The sequence below is a fragment of the Coffea arabica genome, chromosome 7e (genome assembly GCF_036785885.1).
Source record: "Coffea arabica cultivar ET-39 chromosome 7e, Coffea Arabica ET-39 HiFi, whole genome shotgun sequence".
Taxonomy (NCBI): Eukaryota; Viridiplantae; Streptophyta; class Magnoliopsida; order Gentianales; family Rubiaceae; genus Coffea; species Coffea arabica.
This window is the reverse complement of record NC_092323.1, coordinates 28,814,179-28,837,526: the sequence shown is the minus strand read 5'-3', so window position 1 is coordinate 28,837,526 and position 23,348 is coordinate 28,814,179. Positions and strand designations below refer to the sequence as shown.

Here is a 23,348-nt window from a genome sequence, read left to right as displayed (position 1 = left end):
CGATCCCATGAAAAATATCATTCCCCGTCGCTGCTGCATGCGCGGCTGTTTTTTTTTTTTTTTTTCTTCAGAATCTCTTAATCAGCCTAAAACCCGCGTGCGGGTTTCCTTCTTTTTCCTTTTTTTTTTTTTAAATAACAAATGGTAATTTAACAGTAATAAATCCTATTTTGTGAATAATTTTCTTTCTTCTTCTTCTTTCTTTTTTTTTCATTCATTTTTTATTTAAGGCCAACTAAATGAGCAACAAATAACATAAGAGAAACGAGAATAAAATAACAGTAATAATAATTAATAATCTAAAATGCTAGAAAATGCTAGAAAATGCCCCAAAAACATGAAATTGACCAATAAAATAGATAATGCAATAATAAAAAAAATTATTCAAAAATTTGGTGTCTACACATAATATTAATGTATATTATAAATATACATAAATGTTAATATAAATGTATACAAATGTATAATTTTGTGAATAAATCCTATCGGACAATAAGTGGCCCCCTAACAGAAGAAGCGGGAATATGCGGGCCCGCTGTCGACATTGAACATCCGGGGCATCCGGTGGCAGCTCTAAATCTAATACTCTAGATAAACACCCCAATTTGAGCCGTTGTCCATCAAAATCGGACATCATTGGAGAGAAACCAAGCAACTCCTCACATAAATTTCTCCACTCCTCAACGCTATGAGATGTATCTATCCCTGTAACTGGAGGTCCATCTATGGGTAGCCCCCACAGGACCTCTATATCTTGTAAGGTAACCGTAGTCTCCCCAACGGGGAGATGAAATGTATGAGTCTCGGGCCGCCACCGCTCCACTAAACTAGTGATCAAGGCATGGTCAATCATCATATATCCACACTCTAATACCCCTTCAAAACCCGTCAATCGAATATAATGCCGAACAGTTTCGGGAATAGGTGTATGCTCCCAAAAACCCCTATCACATCTCCTAACATCCAGCTGATCACCCACAATATGCCCGTGAAATATAGAATATGCCCGGTGAACTGAACCTGCTGGTATAACATCATACACAAATGGACCCGGATGTAGGTCTGGCTGTATAGGGATGTCTGCCATACCAAAAATAGTATCTGCAAATTGCATAGGTGAGAGATACGACCACACACATTAGGGTAGTAGAATAGGAGATCTAGATGCGAATTCATATTATATCGACTTTAAATATGCGAAACAGCTCAAAATAAATCAGAATTATAATATCATGAAAATGTTTCATCCAAAAGGTATCACATATAATATACTACTTCGAAAATCCTACCAAGGTACGAGGAGTACAATGGATCTATTGGCTAAATAACAAAATCAAGCTCTAAAATTAGGGCAATTTCTTCTATTGTGGCCCGACTGATGACAATTTGTACACCTTCTTGGTTCCTCAGGGTCTCTCTCATCCATCTCATTCCGAATTCTTCTAGCTCGTACCCTTCCCGCCCGACGGGCAACATATTTACTTCTATCTGCCTGCAGCTCCCAATCTGGTTGGAGCCAAGTATCCCGATGTGGCAAAGGGTTAAACTTTCCTGAATACTGCACTGCCCATCGCCTTTTTGTGAACTGAGGGTCTACAAGCGCTCCTGGATTATCCCTTCGGTGCCTGCACACAGCCAACACGTGCGAACAGGGCAGTCTGTAACACTGCCACTTACCACAAGAGCAAGTGTTTTCAAAATATTTGACCGTTTGTGTATTACCCCCTTTGCCATCCACACGTCGGCCTGTCACAACTTTATACACCCCGGAAGAGCCATCGAATTCAACAACCCTGTGACATCCCGCTTTCTGATCCGAATTCTTAAACTTCCGCCATATCTTAGGAGGAAATGGATTACGGCAATGTCTGGCCTCCTCCCTTCTTGTTTTAAACAACTCAACTGTCCGATGAAAAGTCAAATCAATACAAGCCCGGATAGGCAAATGACGTGCTCCTCTAAATACATTATTATAACTTTCGGATATGTTGGTTGTCAAAATACCCCACCGATGCTCACCGTCATGTGTTAGACACCACTTTTCGATTTCAATGTTAGACAGATAAGTCCATGCGCCTGGAAACGTGCTCCGCAATTCTCGTTTGAATGCCCGCCACTTGCGCAATTGTCTGGCTCTTCCCATTGCCCAACACAACCTTTTTAGGTGCAAACCTTTGAAGTGAGTCATTAGGTTACTCCTAACGTGTCGCAGGCAATACCTATGAAATGCCAAAGGTTCCTGCCAATAGTCAAAATGTGTCATGGCATGAATGATACCATTATGCCGATCTGAAATGACACAAATAGGACACTGATCACGGGCCACGTGGTACCTAAATTGCTCCATGAACCAAGACCAACTAGAAATAGTCTCTTCGTCGACAATGGCATAAGCTATTGGAATAATCCTGTTGTTGGCATCTTGCGTGACTGCAACAAATAGTTTGCCTTTATATTCGCCACGCAAATGCGTGCCATCAACACATATAACCGGTCGACACATGTGAAATGCATCAATAGCCGATCCAAAGGCCCAAAACACATATTTAAATGTCTTCATGTGATCCGTACTATCAGAACGGTGCAACCACCTGATCACAGTACCCTGATTTGACTTCATAAGTGCATCAACATATCTTGGTAGGTCGGCAAAATTGGCATCCCAAGAACCAAATACAAGTTCAATAGCTTTGCGTCTGCCGTACCAAGCCTTTTTATAAGAAACATCCACCTTCAGCACTTCTTTAACATGACTTACTATGCTCTTTACTTTGTACCCAAGATCGTCTTCAATGCTATGAACAATGTGTCTAGCAATAACCGACGATGTGAGGCTAGCATTGCTATTACTGATCAAATCACCTAGACAATTGTGATCGTTCACCCACTTAGTTATTTGCCACAATCCATGTGTCTTTTTTTTCACTGCTCGGACACACCAGTCGCATGGAGGTTCCGATGAGTCGGCCGCAGTGGTGAAACTCCTTTGAACTGCAGATTTACATTTGGCAACCCAGGTGTTACTCTTACTCTCAACAACCCTGAACTCCCTATTATTATTGATAGACCACATTCTAATAGCCCTGCTCAGCTGTTGTTTGCTTTCAAATCTCATATGCATCCTTATATTATTATTCTCCTCACTGAATATCACAATGCGCTCCAACTCACTTTCATCAGTGAGATGCTCGTCATCATCTATGTTTCCAAGATTAGAGAAAAATTTCAATCCTCGTGGAGCATATGAGAGGTTGCCAGATGCATCAAAGGACTGATGGTTCTCGACATCCTGGTGGACTCCACGTTGTTCAATTTCGCCATCTGAGTCACTGCCTGACACATCAACCGACTCAGATTCCTGTACATCTTCCACATCATGCTCCGAATCATCAGCTAGGGGGCTGTTACAATGACTTGGACCGGCAGTGAAATCCAAGCCATAACTACCAACATGTTCCGGTGATTCTCGATCTCTAAAACTTTGAATCGAGTCTAGGCCTTGAACAGATTCAACATCCGTCCTTAAGCCTGATGGAAGACGTGGCTCTAACGAATCCCTAACACAATCCCCCTGGGCCAATTGTGATACCGATGCTGTCTCAGGTACTGCTGTACTAAAGTTTGGTCGAAACCTTGTTAGATCCATGCACGCATGGACAAGTGACATCATCGGACTACAATTGGTATTTGGTGAAATGAATGTCCCGGTGACTCGAGGATTTTGGAATATTTCCTCCTTCTCGATATAAAGTTCTGCGATGTATGGAACAATTTCGTTCCATACATCATACATTATCTCCAGAGTTTCATCATCCACCACTGGGGAGACATTATAAGAGCTCCGGCCACAAGGTTGGCGGAGAAATATATTCAACTTGAACAACCCCCTATCGACCCCCATATATTGATAAATTCTATCCACCAACTCATCATATCCAATTTTGGATCGTAATGAGAATGTACAGTTGCACGTACGAGGCAAGTAACAAATTGACCCATCCTCGTAGTGTATTCTACCTCCCCAATAAAGAGACACTCGCACAGGTCTTTCTATAGACATACGTGTGAAAAGAATCCCTATTTTGAAATAAAATAAGTTAGCTCATGTGGTACAAGAATATATAACAAATAACAATCCCTACTTTTTTATGTGGTCCAAATTTACCACTGAATTACCCAGGAAAAATGCAACAAAATAGCACAACCCACATCATTTTTTCATCCAAATTTCACACCAAATCTAAACTTTGCATCACATTCAACTATGTAGGTATAGTTTTATTATCCTCTTATTTTTTGCATATATAATGGTTAGAATGATAAGGATAATTTAAACAGAGGTTAACGTAAGAAGACTAAAAATCGAGAAAAGGGGTGTTTAGGGAATTAATAATAACTAGAATTGTCAAATCATAAATAGTTTATATTTTCCCACTGTTTTTAGCAAAAGGTATAGGTTCCAAATAGCGATACTAAATATAGGATTGGTATAAAAGACAAAAGTAGTGGAGCGGGAATATTAAGCATTTTCACTTCAAACCTTGCCTTTACCTTCATAAATGTTAGCTTTAGTAAGAGGTGTGTAATATAAAGTTCGTACACAGGGTTTAAAAATTTGTAAGGATAAGGGTGCGTAAATTCAAGTATAATTGTTTGAGTAGTTCTTGTCATTAATAACAAGTTGGCATGAAATTAGCCCCTTTGTAGAATATCTTTTTTTTTCATCACAATTTAAGAATTTTCTCATATTTTAGTAGTACAAGCAAATGTGATACATGCTTGTCTTGTATACATATTTTTAGTTCTATACCTAAGTTAATATTCCCTCTAACCGCCTATACATTATTACGCATCATGCCAAAATGTTAGTCAAGAATTCCTAATTAAATGGAGTATAAGTTTATTAAATGTAGGCAGATATCTTGTTTTATTTAACGTTTCCAAGCACCCCCCCTTTTGAGTCCATATTGTCGCCAATTTGTCTTATTATACTCTTAAGGCAATAACTAATCAAAAACACCCAAAAATATTTTAAAAAAATTTTGACAGAGTTTCCCCTGTAACTGGCTAAAACTCCCTGCCAACCAACATAGGCACATCGATTTTCAAACAATTGAGAAATATGAGATAATTTACACCACTGCAAATACGGTAGAATAATTTCATATACAATAATTTCTTATAGAAGACAAGGAACTGTGATATTTGACAAACCTACAATAATAATATAATGTATATAGTAGAGTGTGAAACAACAATAATTTCTTATACTCCCCTGTCAACCAACATAACATGCAATTAAAAAATATACTACAGTAGAGGGTCTCACTTTACATTCATGAATTCACCATAAAACGAATCCAAGCAAAGTTCAAAAAATTAGAACATTAATATGACTACAATTAAATCTACTTGTAAACTACATGACTTACCCAATGATTTGCCTCAGATTCTGAAGATGCACTTGTGCGTACAACTTCCTAGTGGTACCAATCAAAGCCTCTTCAAGTCTCCTGGCTTGTGTCGAAAACTTTGTATGCACCTACATGAATATGATGGAGATCACAGAAAACCAAGATAAGGTACTGGAGCAGAGGATCTGGGGTGCAATGAGGGATTTGTTCAGATGAACCACCTCGTTCCCGTAGATCTTGCTTGTTCCGATATACCTTTTTGGATCTATTCCCCCAATTTCAAAGAAAATATGCGTTGGTAAACTAAATAACATAGGTATAGAAAACATACTTATAGAAAATAAAAAAGGTCCACGAAGGGGGTTACTTTGGTGTCCTATTCCGACAAGGGAGGTGTTCGCATTCTATAAATGCGATCTGTGCTAGGTTCGCATTTCTCATATGCGAGTCTTACAGTTTATGCTCTTTACCATTTCTTTCATTTTTGATGCCCAACAATTTAACTATGGCTTGAATCTGATATATATAGCATCATTTTCATATCGACAATTAGCAAGTAATGGTTATAGTCAGTCCATTAAAAAGAAAATAAACAAAAAAAGTTTTGCTGCTACCAAGCCATATTTTTAATTACTTTTCCTGAGTAAAAGCAAAATGTATGAGCACAAAACCTGAACTCGCATTTCACAAATGCGAAAATCACATTTATGGAACCAACTTCACAAATCACCCCCTTTGTAGAATAATTTTTTTTTTTCATCACAATTTAAGAATTTTCTCCAGAGTTTGCAGGAAAGTGTGATGGATCCTAAAGCTAGCATGGATAGCATGAGGGTGCCAGTACTTCCAAGTACAGATGCCCCTAGTAGCAGTAAAAGTAGAAATTATACTAGAAGCTACTCAGATACCGTAGACTATGATAAAACACATAGCAGTCAAATGTGTAGACATTGTAATAGCATGATAGCCCACCAACTAGGCAGATCCTCTGCTCCATTTCTGTAAAAAAAACTGGGCAACTTCATGAAGCCTATCAGACCATATGCTTAAGGAAAACTTTAACTAAGTCCAAACCTATAAACCAATTAAGCAATACTGTAATCACCACATGCGACAACTAATATCTTTGAGGCAGGGTGTTTTAGACTAAATACTAAGAAAGCCAGGACAAAGTTTCTTTGCAGCTTCGGCATGGCTTCTTAAAGATTTTATTTTTTTGGTAGGCTAGCTAGCTACTTAGAACTTGGCATTAACTAGCTATGGTTCTTAGATTGCTGCTTTTCCTTTTTTTTCTCTTTCATGTTTCTGGAATGCAATATTGATTGCTGTTTTTCCTTTTTTTCTCTTTCATGTTTCTGCAATACAATATTGATCCACGTTAATCCCATGTTGCCTCCACATGAAAGCAATAGCTAACTGCTAACCTCCAGCAAAATTAATCAAAATAAAAGAAAAAGTATGTGGATGCAACCGCATTGTTTTTCTTTTTTTCGTAAAAGACTGACCTCGCATTTGTGAAATGCGAAGTATCAGAACTCGCATTTCACAAATGCGAAGATCACAAGTCTCAAAAATTACCCCCTTTGTAGAATAACTTTTTTTTTTCATCACACTTTAAGAATTTTCTCCATAAATGTTAGCTTTAGTAAATGGTGCTTAATATAAACTTCGTATACAGGGTTTAAAAATTTGGAAGGATAAGAGTGCTTAAATTCAAGTATAATTGTTTGAGTAGTTGTTGTCATTATGGACTTAGATTTTTTTTTTCCAACATTTGATTTGTCCAAAACATTGTTACACCATTAAGGATAACTTAATAACAACTTGGCATAAGAAGATTAAGTAATTAACATGCTTCAATTGCAAAAATGAAAAATGAAAAGGATAGACAAAGAATTAATGGATAAATTCGAAAGTGTGTAAATAAATTGTTTTTATTTTAATTTTTTGTAAGTGCATAAACAAATTCTTACTCCATTTATTTTTCAAAGTACAGACAGCAACAGGGGAAAAAATTCAAAGGATAGCATGATCTTAAAAGTTATATCAGATTTACTTGCTAGATCTTTAATTGCTAGATCAAAAAAAATTTATTATATGAGGATATTCAAGCACTCCTGCGCATTGTGTGCACGTAAAAAGATTCCTGTCCTTTATGAATTTTCATAGCATGATTCATCTTTAAGGTATCTGACATGCTATCTTCTTTATTGTCTACATTTATCATTACACCAACCGAAACTTAGGACAGCCCATTCTTGTAATCAACCACAAGAAGAAACTTAGCTCCGATAACAAGCAATGTACAATGTCACAAATAAATTGCCAACCGAAACAACAACAATGTCCAATAAATTACCAAATCATAAAAGCCACTTCAATTCGTAAAAACAAAAAATCCCAGAAAAAAATTAAAACTCAGAAAAAAAAAAATCTTACCTCTTATGCTGTTTCTGGTGAAAGGAATGGCAAATGGAGAAAGACGGATGCCGGACTTAAATGGAGCTAGCTACCAGAGATGGGTTCCCAAAGGGGAAGCTCTGCAATGGCAGAGAGCTTCCGATGACAGCTTCGGACGGGAAGAAATGCCGCCTTTCTGGTTTCGCCTGAGGAGAAACGCCGTAACTCTACAACATTGCAGAGCTTCCGAGGAGAAGGCCGACAGATTCCGACGACAAAGCTGTGGCTCTGCTTTCCGATGACAAAGCTCAGACCAAGATAATTTTGAGAGTGAAAGGCTGCATGGAAAGAGTACAGGTAGCCACGACGGAAGAGAAATGCGAAATTGGGAAGTCTGATTGATTTCAAATTGAGTACCTCGCATTTATGAAATGCGAGGTCCCTAATCTCGCATTCTCCTAATGCGAGCTGAGTAAGCTCGCATTTGGAGAATGCGATCTTCTTTTTCTTTTTTCGTGAAAAGACTTACCTCGCATTTCACAAATGCGAGGTACCTGAACTCGCATTTCACAAATGCGAAAATCACAAGTCAGGAACCAACTCCACAAATTACCCCCTTTGTAGAATAACTTTTTTTTTTCATCACAATTTAAGAATTTTCTCAAACTTCTGCACATATCGATTATTTAGCAAAAATTGCATTTCAAACCATATAATTTTTTCCTCTTTGTGAAGTCTTATGTTATCCAATTTTGAATCCTATTTCTGGCCAACATGTATAGAATCAGTTAGGGAGATCTATTACTTGATAACTGTAGTAACTAGCACTGAATCTATCTTCAATACTTCATACTTGCGCTTCGTAAGCTTTTTCCCTGATTATTGCAGCCTACTTAGTGTAAACAATCTCACACCTCAGTTGCCAATGGAACTCAATAACCTGAAAAATTTGACAGAACTGAATGTTTAACTTGAATGCCTATACAGTAAAATACATGTTCACGTGTTCCGATGAAACATTGTTAACGTTTTCATCTTCCTTAATGTAAACTCTTCTTGGCTTCTGGACAGTGCAGTAGGCTAAGCAGTAAGAACTTCGCCAGAAACTAGCCTGTTTTTTCAAGATGGAAAAATCTACAAAATTTGTAGGCCTGTATCTCAAAATATCTACAAAAATTGTAAGCCTGTTTTTTCAGGTCAGCATACTCTATCCACTCCTTGTGCCAACTGAGATGAGAGAGAGGAGGGGTGATTCTTTACCATTTTTTATAGGTTTTTGGAGTGCCATTGAAGTAAACGGAGTGGGACAATGGTTCCCCAAATGCATGGAGATCCTCATATAGCAGACGAGTATCAAGGCCATACAAGTGCCAGTCATCGGATACAACCAAGAACCCCATGTCGTGTATCTTTCGAGCCAATGATTCAGGATCAAAATAAGTGATATAATGCCTCTCAGTCGGATCAGGAATTATATATACTTTTGCATTCACTAATCCTGATTTCTTGAATCTGCTCAAGAACCACATATGCTCATGAGACCAAACTTCTATTTTGTATATCTGTCCAGTAGCAATGTTGTTAAAGCCCGACAGTAGAGCAAATTGCCTGTTGTACGAGACCTCGTGTGGCTTCACAACAAAAATATTCCTTTCCTTTTTCCTACGCAGTGCCTCTTTGTAGGATGTTTGGTGGCTGTAGAAGTCCTTGTTGATTCTCCCGAACCTCCTCCCCATAATCTTTCTCCGAATAGATGAGAGTTTTTGTGCATCTGAACTTCCTATCTACATCCGAATGGTCAGATACCTCTTTATCCTATTAAACAGAGAGCCTAAAAAAAATAACTTTTAGAAACACGCGTATAACTGTCACAAATATACAAATTGAAAACAGATTCTACCTCTTATTCCCTGCTTCCATAACATATTGGGCTGGTTGAGCCAACATCATATGCCGGCAATGTTTTCGAAGGAAAAGATTATCTTTTCTACCCTTCGTCATCTGCTTCATCAGCTGCAACATTTCAGCCTTGGACCAAACAAAATGAGGTGTGAGGTCAGCCAAGTCTTTGTTAGGAATCCGAAGACCATCCATCTGCTTCAAAAAGAAATCATCAGCTATATATTGTGCTAGGACTAATATTTGAAGTTGACAACATAGTACAACTGTTTTGCATTAATCACACGCACAATGCAAAACATAACATAGACACGTCTGTACCTACTTTCTTGAAAAATAAAAAGGAAACCAAAAAATTATGAGATCCAATATGCTTCCTTAAATGGTGCCCTAAAATTAAATCACCCATAGATTAGGACCACAAGAAGCAGAGAACCTGAAATATCCACGTACTAATCTATCATCGACTAGTGTAGTACTACTTCAAGAATGGTGACTGAAAAATCACCAATTTAGAACAATAGCACCTCACAAAAAGTAAGAAACCAAGGGATTCCAAAAGAAACTTGGAAAGACTCTGTATATCCTATATTCTAAGGTTGTAGGATGCTCTAAATATTGATCTATAACCTAGGACTAAAATCTTCTTTCACATACATTCATATCCTATACTTTCAGAGATTTTTCATTTTCCAAATTCATGATACCATTCAAATCATATAGGCAGATTCACATTCTGAAATTTGAAATAAAATAACAGATCCCAGAAAATACCAACTAAAAAAAATTAACAATCTAGAGCAAGCTTCAAGGGACACCAACTAAATATGCTCCAAAATTGAGCTCACAAAGTTAAATTTCAATTAGCACGGGAAATTCCCTACTAACAAACGAGTATCAGGGGTCATTGAATTAAAACGCATAATTGAAAAGCATGACAATTACAAGAACACTTACATGAATAAACTTATGCTTTATTAAGTAGAGGTAATAGAGAATCTTGAGAAATGAACTTGTTGCAAAGCGGCACGCACATCAAAAGTTGTAGACATTTTAAGGAAAAATAAAAACACATAATTTATCGTGAAAAAGAAGATATCATTCATCAAAGCTGACTGAAGGAGGACCCTCAAGTTAAAAACAAGATCACGCAATGAAACCAGTGAATGCTCACCGGAACAAGGAAAGTAAACTATAATTCATAAGAGAAAAATTTAAGAGGAAATAAGAGAAACTAAAAATTCCAAGCTTATTTCTTCTTTCTCTAAGCTATAAAATGTTACTCCTGACTGGACAATGATTTGCATAAAAAAGTTATTAATCTGCAGCTAGTTACAATTTACAATCTTAATATCCTATAACAGAAAAAAGGTCAATTTGAACCACTCATGTCTGGTATGCTTCTAGGCATGTATTACCTGAATTGTGAATTATATATCCATCTATACCTACACCACTTCTTTTAACTGATATTATAGACTAAACCACTCGCTGAAAGATCAGAACAAGAATAAACTTGCAGTTGCAGCAACAGATAAAGTTTACTAGTTGAGGAGTAACTACCGACAACTGCATCCTACATATGGCCTTAGTCTCGAACCTATCATTGAAAATTAACAAGTAAATCTGATAGTTTCAGTGCAGAAAGTTCCATATCACGTTTCTCTAGTAACTTAGTGATTATGTGGTGACAGAACAAAAAGGACTTTCCAAGGAATCTGAGCTAAGGGTCCTCATAGTGGCTCATTATCAAAGAGAAAACAGATAGGCAATCCATGTTCTCCTACAGAAAAGATATCAACAGCAGCCTAAACCAAAAAGCTGCTTAGTTCCCTTGAATAAGCATCTAATTACACAAGCAGCAGCCTCTCAGATTCACACTAGCTGTATAAGATGTGGAGAAAAATTTAATCAACGATACTTGTGATAGGAGAGTATTTGGATGCTACCAATGAAATGGCTTGATATCAAGGAGAAGTAGAAATGAGATCCATGTTGTGCTACAGCACAAATATTGGATTCAAGAAGCAAATACAGGCTAAACTAAAAAGGCCACTTTGCTCTTTAACATTCACACTAGCTGGTACTGTGTATGGAGAAAGACTTAATCAACAAGACTTGTGGTTGCAATGTATCCTGATGCCACAAACCAAATACAATTAGTTTTAGATAACTAATTTTTGTACAAGGGTATGTTTGAAACGAAGAATACATGATCATGTTTAATTGTGAACAAAAAAATGAACCAATGTCAAAGAAAACACAAGGAATGGATCTTTTTCCTTTATGTTTCCAATTATATACATCGAACAAGATATGATTCTGCATCACAAAGATTCAGGCAAGATGTATCTATCAACTTCAATCTCACAACTAAAACAACAAAAAGTAGTGCCAACAGGGAATAACAAATCCCAAGAGCTTCTTGTCTTTGGGCAACTTTGCTGGATGTAGCTTATTTTAAACTTAACTAATAAAACAAAATGATCTTTAATTCTAAACGACACAGTATAAAAATACAAAGAAGAATTTAAACATGAATCAATCCTCCTCTAAGCTTATTAATCCTAAATTGTGATTCTGCAACATGATAATTCAAAACCCATTTACTAAAATCTCAAAAGCCAAACAATAACATTGCTCATGCTCAGAAAGAAAAATATCAATTAGCCGGTCCTCTTAAAAATATCGGATTACCTAAAACAGAAAGCAGATGCCTTCAATTAATGATATAGTAACGGAACCATCTAAGGGAACTTAAATCAGTCAATCTTCTTCAAACCTCATAAATCAACCCATAAACTATCTATGATTCTGCATCTATTCTATTCCATACTTACTACCTAAAATCAGTAAACTTTTTAACAATAACTTCTTCTTCTACATGACAGACCAAAACTGTCCTAAGACATTGCATAACAATATTTTTAAAAAATTTCTGATAGAAGAGTTGTATCTAAGAGCATCCCAATTTAATCACTAATCAAACCCAACCACAAGTTTTCACATGAAAAGCAAATAGCTTTGCATTTCTGGAACCACTATCAATTCTGGAATTGTGAAACAAAATGACTATAACCCGACAGACATAAAGAAGATGACAAAAATTATAAGTATCTTAATGAGAAAAACTCAAAAGCGCTCTCAAATTTAGACCAAAAGAAAATCAATCAATTTGAAAGAATCCACAGAACTGCGACAACGTGTCCATTTTCAATATTATGACTGGTTAGTCCCCAGATGTCAGATTTCAAATCATTTGGGACAAATAAACTAGTCAAGAATCCACACACAAATGTCAAATACAAAATTAATGGACCACAGAAAGCACAATAGTCAACACCTTTAACCTTATATATTGATAGACATTAGTTAACGAAAATTAAAAGAACACGTCTTCACAAAAAACTACAGACAAATACCAAAAAGGCGTGTAGTTAGTAATATACTAAAAACTGATCTTAAATTAATAAAGTGGATGGATGTAATAGAAGTAATGTGTGCACGGATCTCAGTCCACGTAATGACCTAGTCCGAGTTTCATTGGGCCTAGTCACACGTGCACGGCCAAACTATTCAAAGAATCCCTCCAAACTCTTGTTCGCGTTGTCCAAGACCAACATGGAGCCCATAGAGATATTGAAGGCTTGGAAAGAGACAATCCAACTATCTACACCTTGATCCAAACCCAAGAAGAATCAAATGGGCCTCCAAGAGAGTCGGCCGAGTAGGGCCTTAGTCCTTAGTACTTGTTAGATTGGATTAATTTGTCTTAGTAGGTCATCGGGCCGCCCCATCTTGTCCACCAAGATGGTCGAACCCCTCTCCTTATTTCTCCAGGGTTTTTGGTAAACCTTAGCCTATAAATAGGCTTGCTTTGTAAGGTTTCAAACACAAGTTTTATGAATAAAATTCTTAGTATTTTCGATTTTCTTCTTAAGAGGGAATTCGAGCCTTTAACTTGCTTTGGCAAGGGTTCTTGAGCAATCTTGCGTCTTGTCCTGGATTGTTCAACCGACCTATCCACTGGAGTAGTCACCTTCGTTGGAGTCGTCGTTCTACCGCCTTTAATCAAATCGTGCCGTCCGTTTGATTCTAGATTCCGCAACCCAAGCGTTAGACAACCTCGCTAAATCCTTGGGCAACGTGCTACGTGTCTCGAACGAGTTGATCGAGGAACGTATCAATTGGCTTCAGAGCTTTGGTGGAGGTATCTTCCGTTATATCCGTAGTTTTGTCTTAGTTTTCCTTGTTTCCGCTGCCTTGTTTTACCAAAAAAAAAAAAAAAAATATTCTGTTCATATAGTTGTATCCTTGTTGCGCCGTTTTTCATTAGAAAAAAAAAAAAAAAAAACCAAATCTGTCCGCACTTTTCTTTCGTTGTCGTGTGAGTCGTTTGGGTAGAAAGCTGTCCGAGTTTGTTACTTCGTGTAGCAAAATTCTGTCCGCATTGTTAACTTGTCGCAAGTCTTCAAATTTCTGTCCGTTAGTTGCTTCTTCCATTGTCGTATCCAGTTGTTGTTGTTGCTTGCATTGAGTCATACCCGAACCTGTCCAGCTTTGCATCGCTTACCAAGAGGAAGAAAAAAATTCTACCGTTACACTTGTTTGTTGCATCAAAATTCTGGGCATATTCGTATTGCTTGTTGTGTCAAATCTGACCGTATCTTCTGTCTCTTGTGGCATCACAATTCTGTCCAAGTCGTGCATAGTAGTCACCCCAATCGAACGTGGTCATCAAAGAACAAAAGAAAGTACTAAGGGTCGCGGCTAGGGTTTCTATCGCACTAGGGTTTCGTTTGTGCGCAAGAGTTCTTGCTTCTAAATCTGTCCAAGCTTTGTTGGTGTCATCCAAGTGGTTTAGTTAATTTCCTAATTTGATTTTGGCTAATATAGTTGGGGTTTGGAAGATCTTGAAGAAAACCTACAAGAGCCTAGGGTTCTTGAGTTTTTTGGAATTAGTCTTGAACTTCTTGAAATTTGTGTGGGGTTCTTGGGAGAATTGGAGAAGCACATTAGAGGGCTGACCAAGTTGCTGGAATTTTATTCATTTGGCCAAGTTGTTGAGTTGTTCTTTCAGTCAAAAAAAAAAAAAAAGAAACGGAAAAGAAAAGAAAGAAACCCATTCGGCTAGGGCAAGGAGGCCGAGCAAGGAAAGAAAAGGAAGAACGTGGTTCTTTATTACCAAGTCAGATTTGCTACATCTTTCTTCTACTCAAAACAGAAATTTAAAACCCAAGAAAAAAGTGCTCAAAAGTTTTGGCCTACCTCTTCTTGAGGTTCTTGATCTTGAGTCTTGGAAACTTGAACCACACTTCGAACAACTTGATCACCTTGAGCCTTGAACACTTGCACCTCCCTTCGAATAAAAAGTTGCTTATACGTTCTTGCATCCATACGGGGCTTTCTTGGTTTAGGAATAAACTTCTTGGGAGCTTCTTGAGCAGGCCTTTGGGGGGAATTCTTGAGTGACATTGCTCACATCCCCTTGAGACGCCATAGTCTTGGACCAAAGGACGGAACTGATTGGGTGATGTGTAAGGGAGGAGAAACCGAATTATATTGCTTCTTGAAAGTGAGAGCCGAATCTGATTTTATTGGTGTGTGAGGGTGCGGCTGCCTTGGGGAAAGAGGGATTAATAAGTAACGCCTAGGGTTTGCAAGTGGAATCCATCTTGGATTGGGATTTGGGAACTTTCCAAAGGTTGTTCAATAAAGGAAAAGGTTTTCTAAGTAGTTTCCAAACCTAACTTGTTTTCCAAATCAATTTAGTAAGTACAACACTTGGATAACTCTTTGTTCCACTTGGACACTCTCCTATAATAACTCCTTGGTTTTAGGAAACCCTTCCTACTTTCACTCCTACACTTTAGGGAACCACTCCTACATTTTAGGAAACTAGGGTTCTCTTCTTCCTTTTGTTCACATTTGGCATTTCCCCTTGCTGTCCGCCACCATAATCCGTCCCAAACTACCCATTTCTACGCCACTTTTTCCCTCCATCTCGTGTCTTAATTCGTGGTTACTCTTGTGGATACGTTGGTGACAACTCGTTGGACTTGAGCAACATTTCTCAACTACCCAATCCAACAGGTAAAGGTACTTGGTAAGTCTAATAGAGTGTTTTGAGTGCTATACCCGAGCGTGAGTGATACACTAAGGGAGTGAAGTGAGGATATAATTGCACTATTTTTTCTTGTTACTAACCTTTTGCAGGGCATCAAGAGAGACATGGAGCAACAACAACCACCCACTACTGACTATTCATTGATGTTCACCGCCATGAAGCATGAACTCAAGCGCATTAGTGAGCAACAAATGGAGGAGTTGCACACCCGGTTTGATGAACTCTCCAAGAGTCTCACGCGAGGCTCTCGTTCTAGATCACACAACCGGAGTAGCCATGGCACCAAAGGGGCACATAGCGAGGACTACTCCGCTAGTGAGGATGAGAATCGACCCGAGAAGCCTAGAAGGGACACGTCTACGAACGCACTAAAAGGACTTAAGATTCAAGTACCCGCGTTCAAAGGCAAGAGTGATCCGGAAGCTTACTTGGAATGGGAAGGCCGCATCGAGATGGTCTTCGACTTTTACGATTATAGTGAGGAACAAAAGGTGAAAGTTGCCATCGTTGAGTTCACCGACTACGCCTTAGTCTGGTAGGACCAAGTGAGGATCCAAAGGAGGAGAATGGGAGAACCACGAGTCCGGACTTGGCACGAACTCAAGGCCTTGATGCGTAAGAGATTCGTTCCAAGATATTACAACCGCGATCTCCATGCCAAACTTCAAACCCTCACTCAAGGTAACATGAGTGTGGAGGATTACTACAAGGAGATCGAGATGGACATGATGATGGCGAACCTTCAAGAAGATAATGAAGCGCCCATGGTTAGGTTTCTTAGAGGTCTCAACCCTGACCTTCAAGAAGCCTTGGAGCTCCAACATTATTTGGACATGTACGACCTTCTTGAACTCGCTATTAAGGCTGAAAGGGGAAAGAAATTAAGACGAGGAGCACGTACTTTCCAATCTTCCAACTCGTCTTCATGGAGGGGCAACCAACCACGAAGAACGACCCACGAATCTGGGAATTCGGCCACACCGACTTCTTCTAGCCGAGCTCAAGGTAATGCTCCTAACCGAAATTTCTATTCTACCCCTAACAAGGTTGCTGATGCATCCAGGTCCACCTCGAAGGCACCACATGAGACTCCTAAGACTAAGAGTAGGGACATTAAGTGCTTCAAGTGCCAAGGGTTTGGACATATACAATCCCAATATCCAAACCAACGAGTCATGTTAATCACTCACAACGGTGAAATCGTGTCTGATGACGACGATTGTGAGGAAGTACCCGAGTTGCACACCAGTAATTGCATAGAGGGTGACCCGGGTGATGAGGAATGCTCTCCTACACATGGAGAAATAGGCTGCTTGGTGGCACGACGAGTGCTAACCGCCCGAATTAAGGAGGATGAGCAACTACAACGGGAGAACTTATTTTACACCCGTTGTAAAGTAAGTGTATAAGATCTGCAGTCTCATTATTGACGGTGGGAGTTGCACGAATGTGGCGAGCTTGCTTATGGTTGAGAGTCTAGGCCTTCCTACCACTAGACATCCACACCCGTACCGCCTGCAATGGCTAAGTGACGAAGGTGAGGTATGAGTCTACAAACAGGTACGTATTCCTTTCTCTATTGGCAATTACGTAGATGAGGTTGTGTGTGATGTTGTGCCTATGCATGCGACACATGTCATCCTAGGGAGACCTTGGCAATTTGACAAATCCGTCACGTTTGATGGTCGAGCAAACAAATACACTCTCTTGCACAATGGCAAACGCCTGGCCCTCACACCACTCACACATGTCCAAGTGTATGAGGACTAACTTAAGTTACAAAGAGAGTGTGAACAAAACCGCCAAAAGAAGAAACAAAGGGCGGCCGACCCTGGCAAATGCTCCACTTCTACAAGTGATCATTCGACCAAGGGTCAAGTGAGTACACCTGGTGACACGCATGATCATTCACCAGGTAAACCACCCACTAGGAAGCAAAACATGATCATTAAGGCTAAAAATGTTAGAAAAGTTATAAATTCTGATCAGCCTATTCTTCTCATGATTTACAAGCATGTGCTCTTAGATGTTGCTAAACTCGATAAGGCATTACCTTCGAGTATGGTTGCTCTTTTGCAGGAATTCGAGGATGTATTCCCTGATGAGATCCCTGATGGCCTACCACCCATTCGAGGGATTGAGTATCAGATAGACCTGATTCCTGGAGCACCCTTACCCAACAAACCGGCTTACTGTATGGGTCCTGAGGAGACCAAGGAGTTTCAGAGGCAAGTTGATGGCCTCTTAGGTAAGGGTTGGGTAAAAAAGAGTTTAAGTCCTTGTGTTGTGCCTGTGATACTTGTCCCCAAAAAGGATGGTACTTGGCGCATGTGCACTGAGTGTAGGGCTGTAAATGCTATCACTGTCAAATATCGTCATCCCATTCCTAGACTTGATGATATGCTTGATGAATTCGATGGTGCCATCATTTTCACCAAAATTGATTTAAGGAGTGGCTACCATCAAATTAGGATGAAAGAAGACGATTAGTGGAAAACGGCCTTCAAAACCAAACACGGTCTCTATGAGTGGCTAGTCATGCCTTTTGGATTGACTAATACCCCTAGCACCTTCATGCGACTAATGAACCATGTTTTGAGAAATTTTATTGGCAAATTTGTCATTGTTTACTTTGATGACATTCTTATATACAGCCGCAGTGAACATGAGCATTTGGAGCATGTGAGACTAGTTCTTGAGACATTTCGACAGGCGCGTCTATACGCTAACCTTAAGAAGTGCACCTTTTGTACTAATGAGTTTGTGTTTTTGAGCTATGTGGTAAGTTCACAGGGTATCAAAGTGAACGAGTCCAAAATTGAGGCCATCCAACAATGGCCAACTCCTACATCCGTCCCTAAGGTGCGTAGCTTTCTTGGGTTGGCAGGCTTCTATCGGCGTTTTGTCAAAGACTTTAGCACCATCGCCGCCCCATTGACCGCCGTGACCAAGAAAAATGACAAATTCCATTGGGGAGGATCCCAAAAACAAGCATTTCTTACCCTCAAAAGTAAACTCACACACGCACCTGTTTTAGCATTACCCAATTTCAACAAAACTTTTGACATCGAATGTGATGCTTCTGGTGTAGGGATTGGCACCGTCCTCATGCAAGACAAAAGGCCATGTGCCTTCTTTAACGAGAAACTGGGAGGAGTTGCCTTAAACTATCCCACGTACGACAAGGAGTTGTATGCACTGGTAAGGGCCTTGGAGACCTAGCAACACTATCTTCGCCCTCGGGAGTTCGTGATACACACCGATCATGAATCATTGAAGTATCTCAAAGGGCAACCTAAATTAAGTAAGAGGCACGCCAAATGGGTAAGTTTCGTTGACACCTTCTCCTATGTCATTAAGTACAAGACTGACAAGACAAATGTGGTAGCCGATGCATTATCACGTAGACATTGTTTGCTTGTCTTTCTTGATGCTAAGTTGTTAGGCTTCTAAATGATTAAGGAACTCTACACACATGATCATAACTTCGGTGATATATATGTTGCATGTGTTAAGAACCCGCATGGAAAATACTTTTTGCATGACGGATTTCTATTCTATGTGGATAAGCTGTGTGTGCCTAATTCTTCCGTTCGTGATCTTTTGGTTAGGGAGGCACATAGTGGTGGTCTCATGGGCCACTTTGGCATTGTTAAGACCCTAGCCATGCTACAAGAGCACTTTTACTGGCCTCATATGCATAGAGATGTTGAATGCATGGTTGATAGATGTGTCACTTGTCATAAGGCGAAATCTAAAACAAATTCATACGGCCTGTATACTCCATTACCTATCCCTCATTATCCTTGGGTAGACTTGTCTATGGACATTGTCTTCGGAGTGCCTAGATCACCAAGGGATAATGATTCCATCTTCGTCGTGGTTGATCGATTCTCTAAGATGGCTCATTTTATCCCTTGCCACAAAACTGACGATGCATCTCATATTGCTACTTTGTTCTTCAAAGAAATTGTCCGTCTACATGGCATGCCTAAAACCATTGTTAGTGATAGAGATGTAAAGTTCTTGAATTATTTTTGGAAGACTTTGTGGGCTAAACTGGGCACTAGATTGTTATTTTCCACCACCAGTCATCCACAAAGCGATGGACAAACTGAAGTTGCCAATCGCACACTTGGTACTCTACTTCGAGCCTTGATTAAAAAGAATCTTAAATCTTGGGAAGAGTGTTTGCCCTACGTAGAATTTGCCTACAATCGCACCGTTCATAGTGCTACACACTACTCACCTTTTGAGATTGTTTATGGCCTTAACCCCTTGACCCCTCTTGATTTGGTACCCTTACCTTCCTCTGAGCACACAAGCTTAGATGGGAAAAAAAATTTGTCGGAAACGATAGTTCATAGGAACAATCAATATTCACCATTTTCCTCTCCTAACTAATTTTGTTAATCATTTAAAAAAAAAAAACACATCCCCAGTACTTATCTCCAATCACTCAACATTAGAGCCTTCTCAGGCTCAACAACCGAGTATGAGAATTAGCAATAAACAACTAAAAACAAAATCTTGATAAGTCCTCAAATTTCAAATTAGATCTAATTGTCCAACCTTTTACCAATTAGCAAAACCAAAAGACTTAAACCGGTAATAAAATGCAAATCAATAGGCTGAAGAAAGAAGGAACATAGGAGGTGACCTGAACAGATTCAGCGTGATCACCTAAGCTCCGATACTCGGGATTGGTTTTGGATCCACCGGCATAGCCGACAGTCGTACGCACTACCCCATCCAAGCAGCCAAACACCGCCTCCGATCTCCAGAAGCTTCCTAGAGCAAAAACCGCTGTTTGCAGCTGTTGTTGATTGGCTGTGTCTGTAATTGAACCCTCCGATAACTGGGCGGAGAATCTGATGCCCACACATAGATCTGCTGCCAATACAATGATTATGGGTAAATAGCATGTAAGGCGCGTGGCCTCCTTCATTGGGCTGGGAGTTGAATCGTCGACGGCCAGGATAATCCGGTCGGGTCGCTGGAATTCTTTATAATGTTCGACGAAGTCGAGTCCGGTTTCTCCAAAATTCGGCTGGCTGTGATCGGGTCAATCCGATTTGATCCACAAGTCCATTATAAATATATTATCTCATTTTTCAATTTGTTGTGATTTCTCCAGTTAATGCACGAATTAATAATTCATGGTTTTCCAGTGGTATTTTTTTTTCCTTTCTCTTTTTTATGTTCAAGAGAAAATTACTAGTTACTTCACCCACCCAAAAAGTTGGGGAGAATGATATCTGCTTTCTGTCAAAAAGGATTTCTTAGGCTCCAGTTACGAATCACGACAGAAAGCCTATGCAAAACCCTAAACCCAAAGTCCAGCAGAAAGCTACCAAAAATTAATTAGCAGTAACTATATACCAGTAGATCCAACACAAAGTTTCGAAAAAAAATTTTAAAAAATCGTAAACAAACGTAAAAATAGAAATGCACAATAAATTCTAAGAATTATAGCAAAAAAAAAAAGATGCATACAAGAGATTGAAATTTGTGAGATTAAAAGTAAATAAATAAATAAAAGGCGAGAAGAGAGAGATAAAATGAAGTAACCTTACCGGATAAAGAGGTAGAGAAATATATCCTCGTCGTTGGCTGCCGCCGGAAGATGCTGCGTTGCGGTTCAGCTTGGAGAACTGTGTCTTCACCTAGCGGCGAGGACAGGGAAAGTTAATAATGTGGCCGCGTACAAGTGAGATCCGCTATATCAAGTTCCGGACCTCTATTTACGATTTGACCCACCCATGCTTCCTAATCCTAATGTTTTCCTAACTTTTGACTGCCTGGGGCCTTGGGCCTTGGACTTTTACTTGGTTAGAGACCATTACTAATTACTAGTTACTACTTAAGCATGGGTGGACTAGTTACTAGTTACTACTAATTACTAGTAACTAGTTACTAGTTACTACTTTTAACTGCCTGGGGCCTTGGGCCTTGGACTTTTAAACAATTTTTCAACTAGCCCGTTACACTGCCCAAATGCTTTTATTTTTATTCCTTTTTTTTTGGTTGGAAGTAGGGGTGCGCATCGAAATCGAAAGCGATAATTCGGAAGTTTGAAATAAAAAATTTTTGAAATTTTGGCTTCAGTTTTCCCGACCAAATTCGATTTCAAAATGGCTAATTCCAATTTCGAATTCGATACCGAATTGAATTCGGAATACGGTGGATTCCGAATTCCCCGAATTCTTTTTTTTTCCCGCCTCTATTTAAGAGGAGATTTGAAAGCCGTTCCTCCTCCAACCAAAACAGGTTGTTAACCAGAATCATTAACACCAATTTAATCCACGAACATGTCATGAACACATCTAATCATTATCTTCTATCTATTAAAGTTCAACCCTGCTGAGTGCTGAGCTTCAGAGATCTCAGAAAGAGCACAAACAAATGCCGATTGTAACTGAAAGTCATAGAACACCTTCAGCACATTCACATATTCCACGACTAATCAACTTAAAAATAGGCAAACACCCTAATTTACATTGTCATATATAAATTTAGAAACGGGCAAACTGTCTTTTGACAAATTTAATGTTCGCAGCCAGAAGCATGAACAGAAAACACATACAGTGCACAAAAATGTACAATGGCATCTGCCTGCTGGATGGTTTTCAAGATGTGCTTGGAAAACACATAAGTGAAAAACAGAAGTTGAAAAACAAAAGTTCAACACCTCTGTTGCACCTCTGTTGCTCCGTGTATGTCAGGGAGAAAAAGAAACAAAGAAATTAAAAAGGTCAAATAATACAATTTGTTAATTAACACTCAAAACCATTTTTTGTGCGTATTAGTACCCAAAGAACGCATTTAACTAAGAAAAAATAAGGATTGAGCATGCCATTGAAATTATTGATGAAAAATCACTGGCGTAAGAAACATAGCTGAAAAAGGTGAGTAAAAGCACTGGCGTACCTCAAATTGTCCGACAGTCTTGAATATGAAAGCTGATGGTGTCTGTCTCTGTCGGACTTGAAGAACTGGTGTTCAATTTCAGGTGTGATGCAAATCACGAGTGAAATCTCTGAGATGAAAGAGGCGATGGAAGCGGTGAGTAGGGGTGTCGGTGAGAGAGTAAACAGAGTCGGTGAAAGAGAGTGAGAGAGAGTAAGCTTCGTCGGTGACTCGGTGAGTCAAGCGGTGACGAAGACAGTGACGAAGAGGCGATGAAGGAAGAGGCGGCGCGGCGGAAGCTCAAGGTGAGTTGAGAGAAATTAGGTTTTTGCAGATAGGGAAGCTCAATTTGTCGAAACTCGGAAGCTCGTTTTCAATTAGTAAACTTATTATGTTAAAAATTATATTATATTATAATTATATTTAAATATTATTATTAGAAATCGAATTCGAATTTCCTAATTCAAATATCCCAATTCGAAATCGATAATTTCGATTTCAAAATTTTTATTTTTGAATTCGATCCGAATTCGACGAATTCGAAAACGAAATTACCGATTTCAGTTCCGAATTACCGAAATTTCGAATTCGAAATTCCG

General features: G+C 39.0%; 1 protein-coding gene across 14 annotated transcripts; it reads right to left on the bottom strand.

Annotated features, from left to right (window-relative positions):
* Window positions 1–400: 400 nt before the first annotated feature.
* LOC113701955 (uncharacterized) lies at window positions 401–23,138 on the bottom strand. 14 transcript variants are annotated; one of them, XM_072060301.1, is made up of 8 exons: window positions 22,771–23,136; window positions 22,427–22,544; window positions 21,417–21,506; window positions 20,501–20,894; window positions 9,715–9,908; window positions 7,854–9,645; window positions 5,433–5,679; window positions 1,207–4,077 (listed from the first exon to the last, which is right to left on the bottom strand). In XM_072060301.1, exon 8 carries the CDS (start codon window positions 4,058–4,060, stop codon window positions 1,334–1,336), a length of 2,727 nt encoding a protein of 908 aa, XP_071916402.1. In that variant the 5' UTR covers window positions 4,061–4,077; window positions 5,433–5,679; window positions 7,854–9,645; window positions 9,715–9,908; window positions 20,501–20,894; window positions 21,417–21,506; window positions 22,427–22,544; window positions 22,771–23,136; the 3' UTR covers window positions 1,207–1,333. The 14 variants fall into 14 exon arrangements, 13 of the variants coding, with proteins under 13 accessions (XP_071916402.1, XP_071916400.1, XP_071916401.1 ...); XM_072060299.1 differs by having other exon boundaries at window positions 20,501–21,166; window positions 22,771–23,135; XM_072060300.1 differs by lacking the exon at window positions 22,427–22,544 and having other exon boundaries at window positions 21,417–22,258.
* Between the last annotated feature and the right edge of the window lie 210 nt (window positions 23,139–23,348).